Raw genomic sequence first — 17,784 nt, 5'->3', positions numbered from 1 at the left:
CAAGGCCTAGTGCCGGTCCCTGAACCTTTTCACTCAAGGACAGCCCTCTACCACTTGACCCCCATCTCCATTTCCAGCTTCTTGGTGGTTAATTGAAGATAATAATCTCATATGAGCTTTCCTGCCCAGCTAGCTTCAAACTTTGGTCCTCAGATCTCAGCCTCCTGAGTAACTAGGATTACAAATGTGAGCTACCAGCGCCCTGCCTATTCCCTATTTGAATCCTTATTCTAGCTAATGAACAAGTCACTAGAGCCAACTGCATTAAATGAGATGGAAGCTGAAATGCCTACCTTGAGGGTAGGAATTTATTGCTTTTGATCTCTTGAAGCAACCGTTCCTCCATCGTCCTCACAGAAATTTCTAACGATCCAATTCTAAACCATGATTTTGCAACACGCAACACCACTGCACCTTTAAAAAGAAACTGTATTTTAGCATAAGATGATTTTAACCTATATAGTCAAGATTAAAGTTTTGTTTTCCTTAAGATAAAATTATTTTAGTAGAGAACATAATCATTGAATTTACTTAGAAAACAACTAATATTCGTCCCATAAAGGGTCAAGAGGTTGTGGGGATGTTTTTGTTTGTGTTTTTTTCCTACTGCCTTAAGTGCACAGTGGCTCTTGGGAAAATATCAGAGTAATAGTAAAATATTTTTTTGTGCATGCTATGAGTGAAAATGATATCAATAGCCTAATGGGATTATTTGAAATCTTTAAGACTATGACTCAGAATTCAAATAGACTATCTATAGAAATCGTAGCCATAAAAGTAACATGTTGTACAAACCTTACAACAGTCTGTGATTGGAATTTCATATTACCATCAACAAAGAAACTTAAATTGTTATTATAAGCCTTTGTGAAACAGTATTATTTTATGCAATGATATTAACAGGAGAAAAAGATGTTGTAAAAAGAAATAACCATTAGTTTCATTAAACATGAATATTTTCATTCTCAGGGTACTATTTTTTATGAAAATCTTATTTTTAAAAAAATGTGTTGCTATAGTATGAAAGTTTGCAACCTACCCAAATTCAAATGTTGAAATCTAATCACCCAAAAGATGGTGTAAGAGTGTGGAACAATATGCAGAAGCTAGATCTAAAATACTCCCAGACATGATAAATGATGTAAGGCTCTAAGCATTCACACACGGAGAGACCAAAGGAGGATACTCTTAGGGGAAGAACACAAAGATGCAATGCTTATATGTCTCTAATCACATAAAATAATATCTAAATGAACTCCAAGAAGTGGAAACAAGAGATTTTTTTTTCTTTGTTGTTGTTTTTGTTTTCTTTTCTTTTTGTATTGTTTGTTCTTTTATCTCTCTTGGGGACAGTAAGAAGGGCACAAAAATGGAGGGGCAAAAAGTAAACAAGTGCATCAATGGGAGTCACTAGACTCACTACTGAGAGAAACTTTTCTCTGTCTCCCCCCCCCACCCCCCCACCCCGGCCTCTTTAGTTGTCCTTCTACAGCACATTTCTCATTCTCTTTCTTCTAAGCTATTTTACTTCTAAACTGCTTAGCATGAAGGAAGTTAACTGAACATATTAAATGAGAACAGGAAGGAAGAGCGATCAGGCTCTGAGGTGAGGTCTTAGGGGACTTCCTGTGGAGAAATGCCCTTCCTGTACTGCCTTTGTGATATGGTGTCAGCTGCTCAGACACGTTTGCCCACTTCCTAGATGTTTACTCTGAAATGTGTGGAATTGTGATGTAAAGATGTGGAACAGGCTATCCGATTATAATAGTCTACTGTTAAAGATTATATCTTGGAGACATGTCCTTGGGTCATTTTTTTTTTTTTTTTTTTTTTTTTGCCAGTCCTGGGCCTTGGACTCAGGGCCTGAGCACTGTCCCTGGCTTCTTCCCGCTCAAGGCTAGCACTCTGCCACTTGAGCCACAGCGCCGCTTCTGGCCATTTTCCATATATGTGGTGCTGGGGAATCGAACCTAGGGCCTCGTGTATCCCAGGCAGGCACTCTTGCCGCTAGGCTATATCCCCAGCCCTCCTTGGGTCATTTTTAAGAAAATTACAAAGACACCCAGATGCATTGCTCAAGAAATTTTAGTTCAATTTTTGTGTAAGCATTCTAAACACTGTTACCTTGTTCTTTCGTAACATTTCCATTGTAGAACTGATCTCGCCATACTTCATCATCACTTACAACCAGGCTGAAAGGGAAAGAGAAGACAACATTTTAACTGCTCTCAAGCCATTCAGAATACTTGACATGCCAAGAAACCATAAGAAATCTTGCTATTACAGAAATGCAGGGGAAAAGAGTGAACAAATGTAGCCGTGGTACTCACTAGACACTGTGTTAAAAATAACCTACACACCTAGTGCGTGGAGATGGGAGGGAGAAACTGGGAGAGAGCAAGGGAAGGGGTGACATTTTCCCAAAGGAAACGGAATCTTTGCCTGACTTATGTAATGACAATAAAAAATACAAGATTTAAGAAAAGAAATCATGCTACTAGGGATTTATCTGCTCAACTACTGAGACAGTTCTAGAGCTAACGTGATGCAGTCCTGAACGTTAACTTCAATGACAGAATCGCCTCACAGCTCTGCTAGTGGGAATTCCGAGATGGTGCATTGCCTCACTGCACAGAAATTCTCTCACTGAAGAACCGAGCACCTGCCCTGCCAGCACCATGCCTGGGAGAAACACACTCGAACAGATTTTCCTCTGTAGTTAAGTCAACATCGAGTCTTACTTAGATGACTAAAGATATTGCCAAACCCTACCGTGAATATGGAGTTCTTCCTGAGCCTTTTAACTGGAGTTCCCACTTTTCACCCTGCCTTTAAACAAACAAATAAATGTATACACACAGAGAGACATATATGTGTGTACATACATACATATATGAAGGTTCATGTTACTAGCAGAGGAGTGATTATACGAGAAAATATGTGCTACCTGTTCATGTAAATTCCAATAAGGTGGGCTCTTCCATCCCCAAGCTGATCTGCCCATATCCCAAACTAAAGGAGACAAAAAGGAAAATTAGCTATATCTATCATCTTTACAGCTTGGGCAGTCATTTTTAAAGCTAATGTTGTCTGGCCAAAAAAAATCGAGAATATGAAATTACATTTTTAGCATGGTAGTCATCAATAACTAGAATAGTAGTGATGGAAAACAAATTCACTATATTTTCACTTAAAACATTTTATTAAATAAAATTCACTTAATAAAATACAAACTAGGGTGACTAACATTGGAAAGACTGAGGTTTAAGGACAACACAGGCAGAATATTTCATGAAACACCTTCTCAATTAAGAGCTGAATGTAATATCATGTGCCTATTATCCTAGCTACAATAGGAAGCTTAGCATAGGTAGATTACATCTGGGCATGTGCCGAAACAGTAAGCAAAACCCTATCTCAAAAAGAGCCAGCACAAATCAGGACTAGGTATGGCTCAGCAGGAAAAGCACCTGGTCAGCTCTAGAGCTCAAATTCTAGTTCTGCCAAATATATGTGTGTGCGTACATATGTGAATATAAATTGAGCAATTCGTTCCTTTTCCATCATATTGCAAAATTAAAAGTTGTTAATGCTTAATTGATATATATATATATATACATATATATATATGTACTAGAGCCAAATGCTGTAACTCACGTTTATAATCCTAACTACTCAGGAGGCTGAGACTCGGAGAATAGTGGCTCAAAGCCAGCCTGGGCAGAAAAGTCCTCAAAACTTTATCTCCAATTAACTAGCAAAATGCCGAAATGGAAATGGCTTAAATGGTAGAGCGCAGCCGTGAGCAAGCAAACCAAATAAATGTAAGGTCCTGAGCTTAGGCTATAGAACCAGAAAAAAAATACACACATACACATATACATGCACGTATGTATGTGTATATATACATGTGTGTATTTATGTTTATATATGGAGTAGGATATATGATATATGAAGAAAGGAGAAAGAATGATGAATTCAGTGCTAGGAGTGAGATCAGGAAATTCACAAGCTAGTTTCTCATCAATGAAAAGGACATCACTGATTGCACATAATTTCAGGCTGGGCGGACACAAGAATATATGAAATTGATTTTTTAAAGTTTTAATTTAATCTAGTGCACTACACTACAAAAATTGCACAAAAAAAGTTAACCATAGTTAACAAAAATCTGTAGGGCTTCAAGCTTGTATTTGTGCTTTAACAGTACATGTGAGTATAGGTTTAAATTACTTTCACATAGGTTTACCCTGAATATGAGACAACTTATAAAGCATAGAATCCCTCTCTGTATTTGAGCACTAGAAATGACTATAAGGATCATTTACTACAGTAGTTCCTAAATTGAGAAACACAGTTCAATGAAACGTTGATAACAAAACCCTACCATCGAGTAGTTTTAGAAAACGATATTAAAGAAAATTAAGCAGATTTCTTTGCTGAGACACTTTCCACAAAACCTACAATGATCTCGGTCAACTCTCTCTTCCTTCTCAGTCATAATTGTATGTACAACTCTGCACCAAAGTCTATGGGATTTTGTGAGGGGCGGGGGTTGTTGTTGTTTTGTGGGGTTTTTTGCCAGTTCTGGGGCTGAACTCAGCGCCTGAGCACTGTCCCTGGCTTCTTTTTGCTCAAGGCTAGCACTGTACCACTTGAGCCACAGCACCACTTCTAGCCTTTTCTGTTTATGTGGTGCTGAGGAATCGAACCCAGGGCTTCTTGTATAGGAGGCAAGCACTCTTGCCACTAGGCCACATTCCCAGCCTGTGTATGGGATTTTGAAGAAGAAAAGAACTAACTAGTCCAACAAACCAGAGCCTGATGGAATAAGAATTAGTTTAACAGCTGACACATAAGCATTTTTCACATATTTCCTAAGTTAATCCTTACACCTATTGATGGACCTGAATCTAATTCTCTATTAAGCCAGAATTACTACAACTCCAGACGAAAGCCGAGTACTTAACTGTTTCTGGCTTAGACAGAAAGGACAGGAACTTAACAATTGAGCCTATGTTTCCATGGCTTATCTTTCTAATGATCCTGTACTCTGAATTGTTCAACATCTTGCTTCATTTCTAATTGCTTCCTGAATGTATGCATTACACTTTCTCACAATGAATCCTGGTTTATTGCATTTGTAGTTCTATAACCCTGCTTTACAATTACCCTGGCAAAATTATAATATGCTTATCCTTTTATATTGACACATCATGCTACTTGGCTTTTCCTTAAATCTCTTAGCTAGGGGGCTGGGGATATAGCCTAGTGGCAAGAGTGCCTGCCTCGGATACACGAGGCCCTAGGTTCGATTCCCCAGCACCACATATACAGAAAAAAACGGCCAGAAGCGGCGCTGTGGCTCAAGTGGCAGAGTGCTAGCCTTTAGCCAGAAGAAGCCAGGGACAGTGCTCAGGCCCTGAGTCCAAGGCCCAGGACTGGCCAAAAAAAAAAAAAAAAAAAAAAAAAAAAAAAAAAATCTCTTAGCTAATGTTGTACTTCATGAGTTGTTTAGCAATAATTGACAGAAAAGCTATATCTGTGCTGCTCCAGTTTTCTCAGGCCCGTTTTAAAAGTTTAAGTGTGTAGGGTCTGCCATTTGTTTTTGCAGTACTGGGGATCAAACCCAGGGTTTCACACGTGCTAAGTATTTATCATGGACGTATTTCCCAGTCCATACTGAAAAAGCCCAAACTAGCTTTATCACAGCAAGAAATTGCATAAGCAGTTTAGGATGACATTCTTCTAGACACATCTTGTTGATGTGCCAATATGCTAAAAATAGAAAAATAATTGCAAAATAATTTAATAAGGCAACATTTCCACCAAATGTGTTTCTACTTATATCCAGGAAGCAATGATGTTTCCTCTCTCTCCTGATGACTGCCATATCAATGAGCCAGTGGAACGGATCCAAACACTATCTTTCCGCCACTTACAAGCTGAATAAAATCGTCTGTTTCTGAGACAGATAAACTGAGGTCCAAAATATCTTCTAAAACTTCCTAGTACAGGGGAGAAAGATTTACAAACTTAAGAATCTTTTCCTCTTACAAACCTAAGACTATAAAGACCAATGGAAGAAAATGACAAGAATAAATCTCTCCCCAAAATATTTTATGAATACTTTTTTATACTTCCTATTACTGGTTTGGAATAAAATGAGCTCTAGTAGATAGTAAAAACATTTTCATGAATTTCCTGTGATGCACAGTAAAACAATATTTACCTAGTACATGCTTTCTAAAAAGAACTAAAAAGGGCTGGGGATATAGCCTAGTGGCAAGAGTGCCTGCCTCGGATACACGAGGCCCTAGGTTCGATTCCCCAGCACCACATATACAGAAAATGGTCAGAAGCGGCGCTGTGGCTCAAGTGGCAGAGTGCTAGCCTTGAGCGGGAAGAAGCCAGGGACAGTGCTCAGGCCCTGAGTCCAAGGCCCAGGACTGGCCAAAAAAAAAAAAAAAAAAAAAAAAAAGAACTAAAAAGAAGTAAATACCCAGCTTATAATTTAAAATTCAATTATTACATGAGAGAACAATTTAGAATTTGTTATTAGTGACTGTTTCTAAACGTTGTCTACGGTGAGAATTGAACTTTTTTTTTCCATGAAAGTGGTTTCCTATAAGATGAAGATGAAAGTGACAACACACTTCAAGAATAAGAATCAAAAAGTGATTCATAAGAATAATAGTTTCAGGGGCTGGGAATATGGCTTAGTGGTAAAGTGCTCGCCTCGTATACATGAAGCCCTGGGTTTGACTCCTCAGCACCACATATAATAGATAAAAGCCAGAAGTGGCACTGTGGCTCAAGTGGCAGAGTGCTAGCCTTGAGCAAAAATAAGCCAGGGACAGTGCTCAGGCCCTGAGTCCAAGCCCCAGGACTGGCAACAAAAACAAAAAAAGAATAATAGTTTCTAATACATTTCCAGTATCTTTTAAGTACAATGATCGTCATGTATCAAGACATGAACAATATTAACACTAAGAAAGTGCTTGATTTAGTAAAACTATTTGTGGTATAAAAAAATAAAGTCTAACCTTTGAAACTGCTACCAGACGTACTTTTGATTTGAAAAGGAGTAGGGAAGGCAACTGAAAAAAATACAGTTTTTCACTTTACGAACGTAATTTTCATTAACAGGATCAACTGGCAACACATATGATTAACAGAAAAGAAAACATAACCCTTCTTAATGTTCTCATCTGTTTCGTATACAATATTCCCATTCCTTTGAAGAGCTATGGCTCTTCAAACTACCATCAGATCTCATAATTCAGAAGACAATTTTACTTTATCAATTTCAACTCTCTCCAGTACTCACACAATATAGTATACATTAAGCAACACGAATGTGATGGTGCAAAACTCAAAATTTCCCCAAAATTCTACACTCTCGCAGCATCTACATTATGCCTCCAGTGAAAATCCTTTATCTGAAATGGAGCTGCACCAAATATACTGAACAGTTATCTTTTGGCAATGTAAAGGCTTTGTCAAATAGAAATGAATTTATGTGTAGACTTGGGCCCCATCTCCAATATATATCACTGTGTTTATGTAAATATTCTAAAATCTTCATAAATCCAAAATACTTTTCTTGGCCAGCACCAGGGCTTGAACTCAACTATTCACCTTGCTACACTGATGGTGCTCTACCATTTAAGCCATAGCTCCAGCGTGATGAGTTTTCACTGATTAATTGGGGATGGAGTCTCAAAGACTTTTCTGCCCACGTTTGGTTTTGAAATAAGATTGTCCAGTAGCTAAGATTATAGGCCTCAGCCACTACTAGCACCTGACCCCAAACACTTCTGATTCAAACATTTCAGATAAGGGACACTTGACCTGTAAATGGATCTATCAAAAAAGATAGGACACAATTTTTTTTTTTACACAACAGGATACATATCCTGTCTATAATAGGATATGTAACATTTTTATAAATGGGAAAATGAGTAAAATGAGACGAGCTGCATTTCAGTGTTAGAATTACAATTCAAGTCCACTCAGTGGATCCAGAATATTCTAGGCCCTGTGACATGTGGGTGCTATACCTCAGGAAGCTTACAGGGAATGAAGGGAACCGTTGGGCACTAGCAGCTGGTGCTTGTAATCTGAGCTGCCCAGGGGGAAACTGAGATCTGAGGATCAAGGAGGAGAGGCAGGAGGAGGAAGAGGGAAAAGGAGAGGGAGAGAAAGATGTCAGGACTTTTGAGGTTAGCCTGGCCCAGCAGAACTCACAGAACTGCCTAGCGGCACACTGCCAACTGTGGCTTCATTCCGCTCTATCTGTACATCTGTTTGTGTTTGTAATAGTGTGTGTGATGACCTACTAATTATAAGATTGTCACAGTGTAATGAGTTTATTGCTACAGTGTACTTTGGCAAACTCCTCTTGGGTATTTCTTAACACATAGATCTAATCTGTACCAAAATAGGCACATTAACAACCTTTACTTTTAAAATACTTAATGTTACTTTACGGTCTTCTATATAAACCTTGGAAAAGCAATATAAAATTGGCTGATTTGGGTTTCTTTTTATTCATATTCAGTAGAACTCCTTTCCCACTCCCCCGCTGGGCCGCGGCCGCCACCCGGAACCAAGCGCGCGGGGGCCGGAGCGGGGCGGCGCCACCCGGACGCGCACCCCAGCACTTCCGGGGCGGGGCTTCCGGCTCCGGGCTCCGGGAGGAGGGCCGTGGGGCTAGAGGCGGAGCTGCCGCCCTGCCGCGACTTTCAGACTCGAACCATGGCCGCGCGCTGGTGGCGGTGGCGACACGACCGCTGCTGGCGGCCGGCGGCGCGGAACCCCGGGCCCGGCTGTCGGGACCGTGCGGGGTGGCCCGGGCCGCGCGCCGCTCCGGACGTCCGCGCGCAGGTGAGGCCGGGAGGGCCGAGCCCCGCTCCGCCGCAGAGGTCACCGCGCCAATGACAGCGGCGCGGCGGAATGAATGGGAGCGGCGCGCACGTGCGCCGGAGACGGGGGGTCGCCCCGGGAGCGGGGGGCGGGCGAGTCTCGCGTGCGCCCGAAGCAGGTGCCGAGCGGCGGCGGCCCGGGAGCTGAGGGGGCGGCGGGCGGGGATCGGGAGAGGAGCTGCGGGGGGACCTGGGGCCCGAGGGAGGCGGCGGGGTGGTCGGGGGGGGGGGGGAGCGACGCCTGGGGACCCTCCGCCGCCGTGTGCCTTTCCGGCTCGAGCCGGCTTCCGGCGGCAGACTCTGGTAGACTTCGGGGGGTCCTCTGAGGTCACTCGGCCCGAGCGGCTCCGGATTGCCTTGGCCTTGGGTCGTTGCGGGGAGGGTCAGGCGGGGACAGCCGGGCTGATGCGCGCTGTGGTACACGGGGCCTCTGTCACAGAACTGGTGCTTCGGAAAGCGCGCGTCTGGATGCAGCTGGAAGGGCACGAGAAGGAGATCGGCCAGAAGGTGGTAGGAGAGAAACCTTGGGGCCGATTTTAAATGTCACCTCTGACTTCTCGAAGTAAAAGTTGAGTCATGGCTTCCATATCAGGCTTCTGGACCACAAGGAGGGGCTGCATACAGTACTATGCAGTACATAGATAGTACTGATGATGGCAGTACTATTTCTAATTTCTGTGCATGTGAGATCCCCCCCTCCCCCCGGCCGCTTACCACCAGGGTGTCCGAATCAGACCAGTGTGTTGTGGCTACTTCCAAGTCTCAGGACCTAAGTTGTCTTTGGGGACAAAGAGAAATAATAATTAAGCCAGGTTTGAATCTCCAACATAGCTGTGCTCCTTCCAGATATTTGTATTTTGTCCTGAGATGTCCCTGAAGTATTAACAAATCTGTGAGGGAGTAAAATATCAACGTGCATTTGTGTGTAATAATAAATCACTTGTCAGTATGTCTGATTCCTATCAAACATTTTCTCTTACTTTAAAAAATGAGTTCCTAAACTAGGAGTGTAACTCAAGTGGTAAAGCATTTGCCACATCAGCAAGTACAGGAGGGATTAAAAAGTTCCTGAGTGGCTAGATTAACTTTCAGGGAGAGTAAGTAATGGGGAGAAGAAACTGGAAATGGAAAATTATTTTCTCTATGGCTAGCAATGAGTTATAGACCTAGAGCTATTCCTTTTAATACACTACTGCTCTTGGGAGAGCCTCTGCTGTCACTTTGGAAAACATTGCCCTGGAGTACTATTAAAGAGAACACAGCTTGATGGAATAGATATTGTTTTAAATGAGTCTTACATGGTAGAGTACTTCCCTAGCATGGGCAAGGTCCCAGGTTGACGCCCAACCCTTCAAAATAAAGATAAACCGAATGTTGTTTGCTAGGCTTTGAGCCAAGCACTTTCCATATACTGTATCCCATATTAATTTCCGCATGATCATGCCATGGTTCTTTATCACTAGGAAGTTGTCATTAGGATGACAGTTGCTTAGATGGGTCCAAGCAATGTTGAGATTTGAACCAAGCTGTGTTATCCTCCAAAGGTCATATGCTGTTAACCGTACTATGTACTGGTACTACATTAATTTAAACATTTCCTCCCAGTTTAGAGAAATGTCACTAGGTCTCAGAGTGAATACATCTTCCCTGAACATATCCTTATTTATATATATATGTTGCAATAAAATAGTGAGTTTGTAAATTTATTACCCGTGAAAACTGAAAGAAGCACCATGGCAGATGGCCTATAATCCCATCTTTGGGTCGTTGAAGCAGGACTGCGCAACATCATAGTAACATATTCCTATTTCAAAAAGAAAAAAAGAAAAAGCAGGTTCTCATGTAATGGTAAAATAAAAAATGAGGGTTATTTCTTTCCTTGGAACACAATTTCCTGGATGTTATAAATGTTCTAATTGGCTTAATGGATAAATAATGCTTCAGTGGATAGAATGAATGCCAAGTATTCTCGGACACTGTAAAAGTCAACATTTACTGTCATTTTAATAACTAAAGCATTATATGTTCATTAACAAAAAAGATTTTTAAATATAATGAAAATGAACAAAACAAAAAGCGTCCACACTATTATTTAATCTAAAGTAACCACTTTTTGAGCCTGACAGCAGGCTCACATCTGTAATCTTAGCATCTAAGGAGGCTGAGATACCAGGGTTGGGATTCAAAGCCAGCCCAGGCAGGAAAGTCCATGAGACTCTTATCTACAATTAACTACCAAAAAACCCGGAAGTGGAGGTGTGGCTCCACTTGAGCACCAAGTAGGTTGGTGCCCAGGCCCTGAGTTCAATCCCTAGGTGTAACAATAACTTACTTAAGAGTAAAATCTTTTTTTACTCACCTAGATAAAACTTTTTTTCATTTCTCCTTTTTTGATTGCATTGGCTTGGTAGGCAAAGCACTGTGACTTTTGTGTATGTGTCGTACAGGGGATTGAACTCAGCTTTGTGTTTGTAAAGGAAATGTTCTACTATTTGAGCCACACCTCCAGGCCCTTTTGGTTTTATTTTCAAAATAGTTTATGCCTAAGCAGGCTGGGGCTGCATCCTCTTCTTACTGCTTCCCCAGTAGCTGAGGTCAACAGGCGCATGCCATTGCACGTAGCCATCGAGTGAAATGGAGCTAGTCGAACCTCCATCCCTCATCTCCACCTTCCAAGTAGGTAGGTTTAAAGGAAAGATTTCTCAGTGACTTCCCAGCTGGCCTTGAATTTAGCCTTCCAAGTTTGGGGATTATAGAATGGAAATAAACCACTCTTCTCAGTTGTAGTAGAAAGGAATTTTTTTTTTTTTGGCCAGTCCTGGGCCTTGGACTCGGCCTGAGCACCATCCCTGACTTCTTCCCGCTCAAGGCTAGCACTCTGCCACCCGAGCCACAGCACCCCTTCTGGCCGTTTTCCATGTATGTGGTGCTGGGGAATCGAACCCAGAGCTTCATGTGTAGGAGGCAAGCACTCTTGCCACTAGGCCATATTCCCAGTCCCAGAAAGGAATTGTTTTAAAATTATTTTTCAGGTCTAGATAAGGAATGTGGAAATTGGCTTTTGGTAGGGAGATAGATTATAGATGATTTTTTCCTGTTTTTTTTCCTTAGGTTTTCTGTAATGACAAATATATTGCTTTCGAAACAAAGGAAACATTTTACGTTGACCTTTTTTGGATGTTTGCAATCCACCTATAAATGGGTGATTAAAAGATTGTGGTTATTCTGAATAATAGGGGGTATTGTCCTGTGTTACAAGTTTTTTAAAAATATCCTTATAAGATTCTTGATACTTTTATTTTCTAGATACCCTATTTTAGTCTTGTGAAGAATTTAACATCTGCCTTTCCAAATGTGCATAGTATATCAAGGTACGTTTATACAGTAAGTCTGACCTGTGGGGGTTTTACATGCAGTTTTGATTCAGTGTTGTCAAAAAAACTTCCTGCAGGCACTAATGCAGCTCAGTGGTTGCAAAGTATTGGAATTTGAACTCAGGACCTCACTCTTAGTTGGCTTTTTTGCTCAAGGCCAGCACTCTACCACTTGAGCCACAAGTCTACTACTGGTGTTTTGGTGGTTAATCAAGAGATAAAAGTTTCCTAGATTTGTCTGCCTGGGCTGACTTAGAACTGCATTCCTCAGATCTCAGCCTCTGAAATAGCGAGGATTAGAAGCATGAGCCACCAGTGCCCAGCTAGGCCAACAATTTATTAAGATGCTTCAGTGTCACAGTATCTGCTCCATGTCATCTCTACCTTTTCAAAAAATTGGAATATAAAACATTTGAACTCAACCAAAAACAGGAAATACAATTTAGTCTTTCTTTGATATTGTCAGTTCTCAAGGCCCATTTTTTTTGTTAATAACGTGTTTTTCAAAATTATAACAACCTTTTAAGATTCGTGTTTAATTTGTTTCTACTACATATACATATAAATGAAATTCTCACTTCAAAATGATACCTTGTGTATTTTCACTTATCCTAGGTTTTATCACAGGACACCAGCAGTGTTCTGCTGTAGTAAAACGCAGAGTGGTGAGAAATACACTGATCCTTTTAAACTTGGCTGGAAAGATTTGAAAGGTCTATATGAGGACATTAGAAAGGTAAGGCTTTTTTTTTACTCTGATATGAGGTGATGTTTTAGTTTATGAAGTCTAGTGACATTTTAGAATTGTGAAAACACAGTGCAGCTTTTCAGATATGTACAGTGCTGTTGCAAACTTGATTTACATGTCAGGTTTCCATGGTAAGCAACCACCATTGGAGAATGCAGTAAAGGATTCTAGGGAACATGAAGGAAGCAGTAAAAGTTCTTATCTAGAAAGACTATACTATAGGGTTGGGAAACTGAAAAAAATGGTCCACTGAGTTACCTAACTTCCCTTCTTACCCAGTACCACCCAGTGACTCCTGCAACTATCCTTCCTATCTAATGCTGAATGGCTTTCCTTGCTAAATTCTTTTCTCACAAAAACTTTTAAGTGGCCCGCAGTTGCATGTGGATTCCTGCCCAACGCATGCTTTTGGATTGTGGCAGGTCTGTCTCCCTGGGCCTATCATGGTACCCCATGCCAGAGCCTTACACAGAGGCTTAGCCTGTGTGACCATAGGCTGCTGACACTGAAGTAGATTGCACAGTGGAAAAATTAAATACAAATAAATTAAGCAAGATGTTGGTCACTCACCCCCACAGCCCTGGCTATTAAGGAGGTAGACATTGGGGAGATCTTGATTTAGGCCAGCCCAAGCTAAAATTTGTCAGACCCCGTCTCAACAGGTAGCTGGTCATGGTGGTACATACCTGTCTTCTTAGATGTATGGGAGACAGATCAGGAAGATCACAGTGCCAAGCGGGCCTGCGCAAAAAAAGGAGTGGTGCACACTTGTCATCCCAGCTTCTCCAGGAAATAAAAGCAGGAGGATTGTGATCTAAGCCAGCTCCTGCAAAAAGTGACAGCCTATTCCAAAAATAGCCATAGCCAAAAGAGCTGGACGTATGGCCCAAGTGATAGAGCATGTGTCAAGCAAGCTCAGTACTACCAAAGAAAATTACACATTTATTAAATCCTACAAAAATGTCCATATGCCCTTTATCAGTTTCCTTCCCAACTCCGAATTTCTACTTCATTCCCAAGTTTTCAACCTACTGGCTCTCAGCCTCACAGAGGCACTACTTCCTTTTTGTTTCCCACATACTAGGCCAGCAGCCTGTCACTTAGCTCTTTGTAGCCTACCACTTCCTGTTTAGTGGACCTAGTAAAGGTCTTGCAGGAAGAGCACCCTAGGCTCCCGCTCTATCCATACCTGGATGGACTTGCCTCGCCTCCCTTTCTCCAGCCTCCAGGACACCAGTGTCCTCTTCCTTCTTGGGGGTCTGTGCCCTCTGTCCTTTGGTTTTATCTTACTTTTGAAACCATCTTTTAACTGCTTAGGCAGGCCTCACACTGCAGATCCTACTGTTCGGGGACAACAGGTAAGTACCACCATATGTGACTTTGACCTTCTGGCTTACTCTTGTCTTTCATATTTACCACCTCAGCTTTCCCGGAAATTGCTTCTGTCCAGGTCACTAATCACATCTTTTTACTAAATACAGGAGACATTTCCTGTTCTCATCTGCCTTGATTTTCTTTTTAGTACCATTGGCCATACCCCTTCCTTGAAATTGTTCCCTTGGTTTCCATGTTCCTTGTTCACCAGATCCTTAGGCTGTTCCTCAGGTTGCTTCTTGGTTTCCTCGGTTTCCTCACTCCCCTCTGTTTGGAGTTCTGTTCTCCCATCTCTCTGTGTCCTCTACATATTTCTTTTTCTTCTTTTTTAAGACAGTCTATTATATAGCCCAGGCTTACTTGATCTTTTGATTTGCTTTCCTTTGTGGGATTATAACTGTGGGCCACCATACCTAGCTGTTTATATATTTATTCATATCTGTATTTAGGACTCATAAGTAGTATCTCTACTTCAGATTTGATTTTATTTCCTAAATATATGAAGTAAGTAACTCTAAGGAGTGTCCATGGCACTCTTAAACTCTAGCCCTGGGCACTGCCCCTGAGCTCCTCAGTTCAAGGCTAGTGTTCTACCACTTGGACCACAGCACCACTTCCAGTTTTATTGGAGATAAGAGTCTCACAGACTTTCCTGCCTGGGCTGTCTTTGAACTGAAATCCTTAGATCTCAGCCTCCTGAGGAGCTGGCATTGCAGGTGTGAGCCACCAGTTCCCAGCTCCATTGCACTCTTAACATGCATGAAACTCCTTTTCCATCACAAACGAAAACTGCCCTCACCCCATAGCCCTAGGCGTTGAAGGTATCACCTAGGAAGTGTCTTCAAGTTGTCCCTTTCCTTTTCCCCTCATGTCCTTCAGTTCTATGTAGTCTTCAGTACTACCTCTAGTCAGGCCACTTCTTGCTGTAATTACTGCTTTCTCAGTCTGAGAGTTCCTTTGTACTCTTAGGGCCACTGCCTTTACCTCCTTTAATTTAACTGCACTTCTTGTTTACTTCTCCATCTAGACCAGGGGTGGAGAGCCTTCTTTCTGCCAAGGACCGTTTGCTTATTTATTTACTTTTTTTTTTTTTTTTTTTGCCAGTCCTGGGGCGTGGACTCAGGGCCTGAGCACTGTCCCTGGCTTCTTTTTGCTCAGAGCTAGCACTCTACCACTTGAGCCACAGCGCCCCTTCTGGCCTTTTCTATATATGTAGTGCTGAGGAATGGAACCCAGGGCTTCATGTATACGAGGCAAGCACTCTTGCCACTAGGCCATATTCTCAGCTCCCTCGTTTGCTTATTGATGACATCATTTAAAGGCCCAATTTTGAGTCACACCTGTGGTTGTCTTGGCAGGGCCAGGCCAAAGGATTTCACCAGCCCTGAACTATCCCCCACCCCTGATAGACCTAGGGCTTCCTGTGGCAAGGGTCTTCTTATGTTTGTGACCTCTGCTGTTTTTTTTTTTTGTTTGTTTGTTTTTGTTTTTTTACAGCGTATTAATGATGGACCTGCAGTATTTACTAGCTCTCAAGACTGGTTCACATACCCCCACAAGACGCCCTCTCTGCTTCTTACAAATCAAAACCCTACTAATCTTCCTTTGGCTCCTCTGAAGCCACATTTATTTTTCTCACTAGGAAGCCAAGAATATCAAGTGTGTGAATGAAAATATTTGATCATTATACATGTGAACATTTAGTCCAAAGGTTAGTGTTGTAAAGTTGAACTGTGCTGTTCAGTGCTGCCGGGCACACATTGTGCATCACCTGCCCTCCTGTGACCTTTTGAATTGGACAGAAGTTTTCTTGTTCAAGTTACCCCTGTTTTATCCATTTGGACGCCTTGTATTTTTTAGATACTTATCTCCTGAACTCATTGGTAAGCTCCTTTGCAGTCAGGCAATCCATGCTATATGTTTCCTCTACGAACATTTGAAATATCTTCTGCTAAATAAAGAGGTGGCCTGGTATACTGACCCCACACTTTTCTCCCCAGTGCCCTCTTGTCTGTCTTCCTGTCCTTGATATACAGCATTGCCATCCTACTTCATAGATTCCCATAGCTTACTCCTTTCCTGCAGTCTTCTCCCCAGCCCTGGCATCTTTCTATGTCCAGCTGTCACTAGCTCAGAATTGTTGGGCCCCCCTGTGCTTTTTCCCATCTGTGTTACGATTGCTTGGTGTCTGATGCTGTCCGTGGAGCAGGTGGTAGCACTAGCTCTATCCTTGAGGCCACATGCATGCCTGTGTGTATGCACGTGTGTGCACTGCTGGTACTAGATCTTGAACTCAGAGTCTTGTACTCTGTTGACATTTTTCACTCACTGCTGGTGCTCTGCCACTTGAGCCATGCCTCCACTTCCCGCTTTTTACCAGTTAATTGGAGATAAGAATCTCTCTGATCTCTGCCTCCTATGTAGCTAGGATTTAAGTGAGAGCCACTGGCATCTGGCTCTTGAGATCATTTAGGGGGCTGAGCCAATCAGTGTTTGCCCTGTAGGGCAGTCAGGTTTATGTAGTGTTGGGAACCTTGTCCAGCTGAGTGTGAAATTTCTCAATTGAAATGAATAAATAGGTGAGATTCAAAGGTTTGTGGTTCAGAGCCAGCCCAGGCAGAAATGCCTGTGAGATTCTATCTCTAATTAACCAGCAAAAAGCCTGGCTGGAGGTGAGGCTCAAGGAATAGAGCACCATCCTAGCAAGCAAGCCAAGGAAGTACATATCGCCGAGTACAAAGCCTAGTACTGGCCAAAAAAAAAAAAAAAAAAAAAAAGGAAGAGAAAATGTCAATTTTCTATGCAATTGTCATGTGACAAAACAAAACTTTATTTTAGGAAGTCTTCGTATCTACCACAGAACTTAAGGAAATGTCTGAGTACTACTTTGATGGAAAAGGCAAAGGCTTCCGACCAATTATCGTGGTGCTAATGGCCCGAGCATGTAATATTCATCATAATAACTCACGGTGAGTTACTTATTTTTGTACCTCTTATTTTTCATTTGAGAAGCCTTCCTTCCCAAACTGAACTGTTACATTTCCATTTAGTAAGTAACCTCTAGGCTGGGCATGGTGTCTCACCAACAAAGCTACTCAGGAGGTAAATTGGGAAGATAGAGGTTTGAGGCCAGTCTGAGCAAAGAATAGGCCATAAGACCCCATCTCAAACAGTAAAAACAGCAAAAGGAAGCCAGAGACAGTGCTCAGGCCCTGAGTTCAACCCCAGGACTGGCAACAAAAACAAAACAAATAAACAAACAGTAAAAACTGAGCATGGTGGTATGCACCTGTCCTCATCAGCTACATGGGAAATGTAAATGGGTTACGATCTAAGCCAGCCTGAGTATAAATTCAAAAAT

General features: G+C 41.9%; 1 protein-coding gene and 1 pseudogene across 3 annotated transcripts in view; both read left to right on the top strand.

Moving 5' to 3' along the window:
• The first annotated feature begins 8,697 nt into the window (after nucleotides 1-8,697).
• The window catches only part of Pdss1 (decaprenyl diphosphate synthase subunit 1), a 39,179-nt gene continuing 30,092 nt past the window's right edge, over nucleotides 8,698-17,784 (top strand). For 2 of the 3 annotated variants that reach the window (XR_007214023.1, XM_048367885.1), the window contains exons 1-4: nucleotides 8,698-8,889; nucleotides 12,234-12,298; nucleotides 12,917-13,037; nucleotides 17,262-17,392. Coding sequence is in view for 1 of the 3 variants with exons in the window: in XM_048367885.1 (XP_048223842.1) it covers nucleotides 8,761-8,889; nucleotides 12,234-12,298; nucleotides 12,917-13,037; nucleotides 17,262-17,392 (446 nt within the window). In the remaining 2 variants the exon portion in view is untranslated. Of the gene's footprint in view, nucleotides 8,890-12,233; nucleotides 12,299-12,916; nucleotides 13,038-17,261; nucleotides 17,393-17,784 lie in introns of those variants that run through there. The other variant, XM_048367886.1, reaches the window with a different exon arrangement.
• LOC125367377 lies at nucleotides 13,450-13,574 on the top strand (annotated as a pseudogene).

Source organism: Perognathus longimembris, chromosome 18 (assembly GCF_023159225.1).
Source record: "Perognathus longimembris pacificus isolate PPM17 chromosome 18, ASM2315922v1, whole genome shotgun sequence".
NCBI classification, from domain to species: Eukaryota; Metazoa; Chordata; class Mammalia; order Rodentia; family Heteromyidae; genus Perognathus; species Perognathus longimembris.
This window is presented reverse-complemented; position numbering and strand designations above follow the sequence as displayed.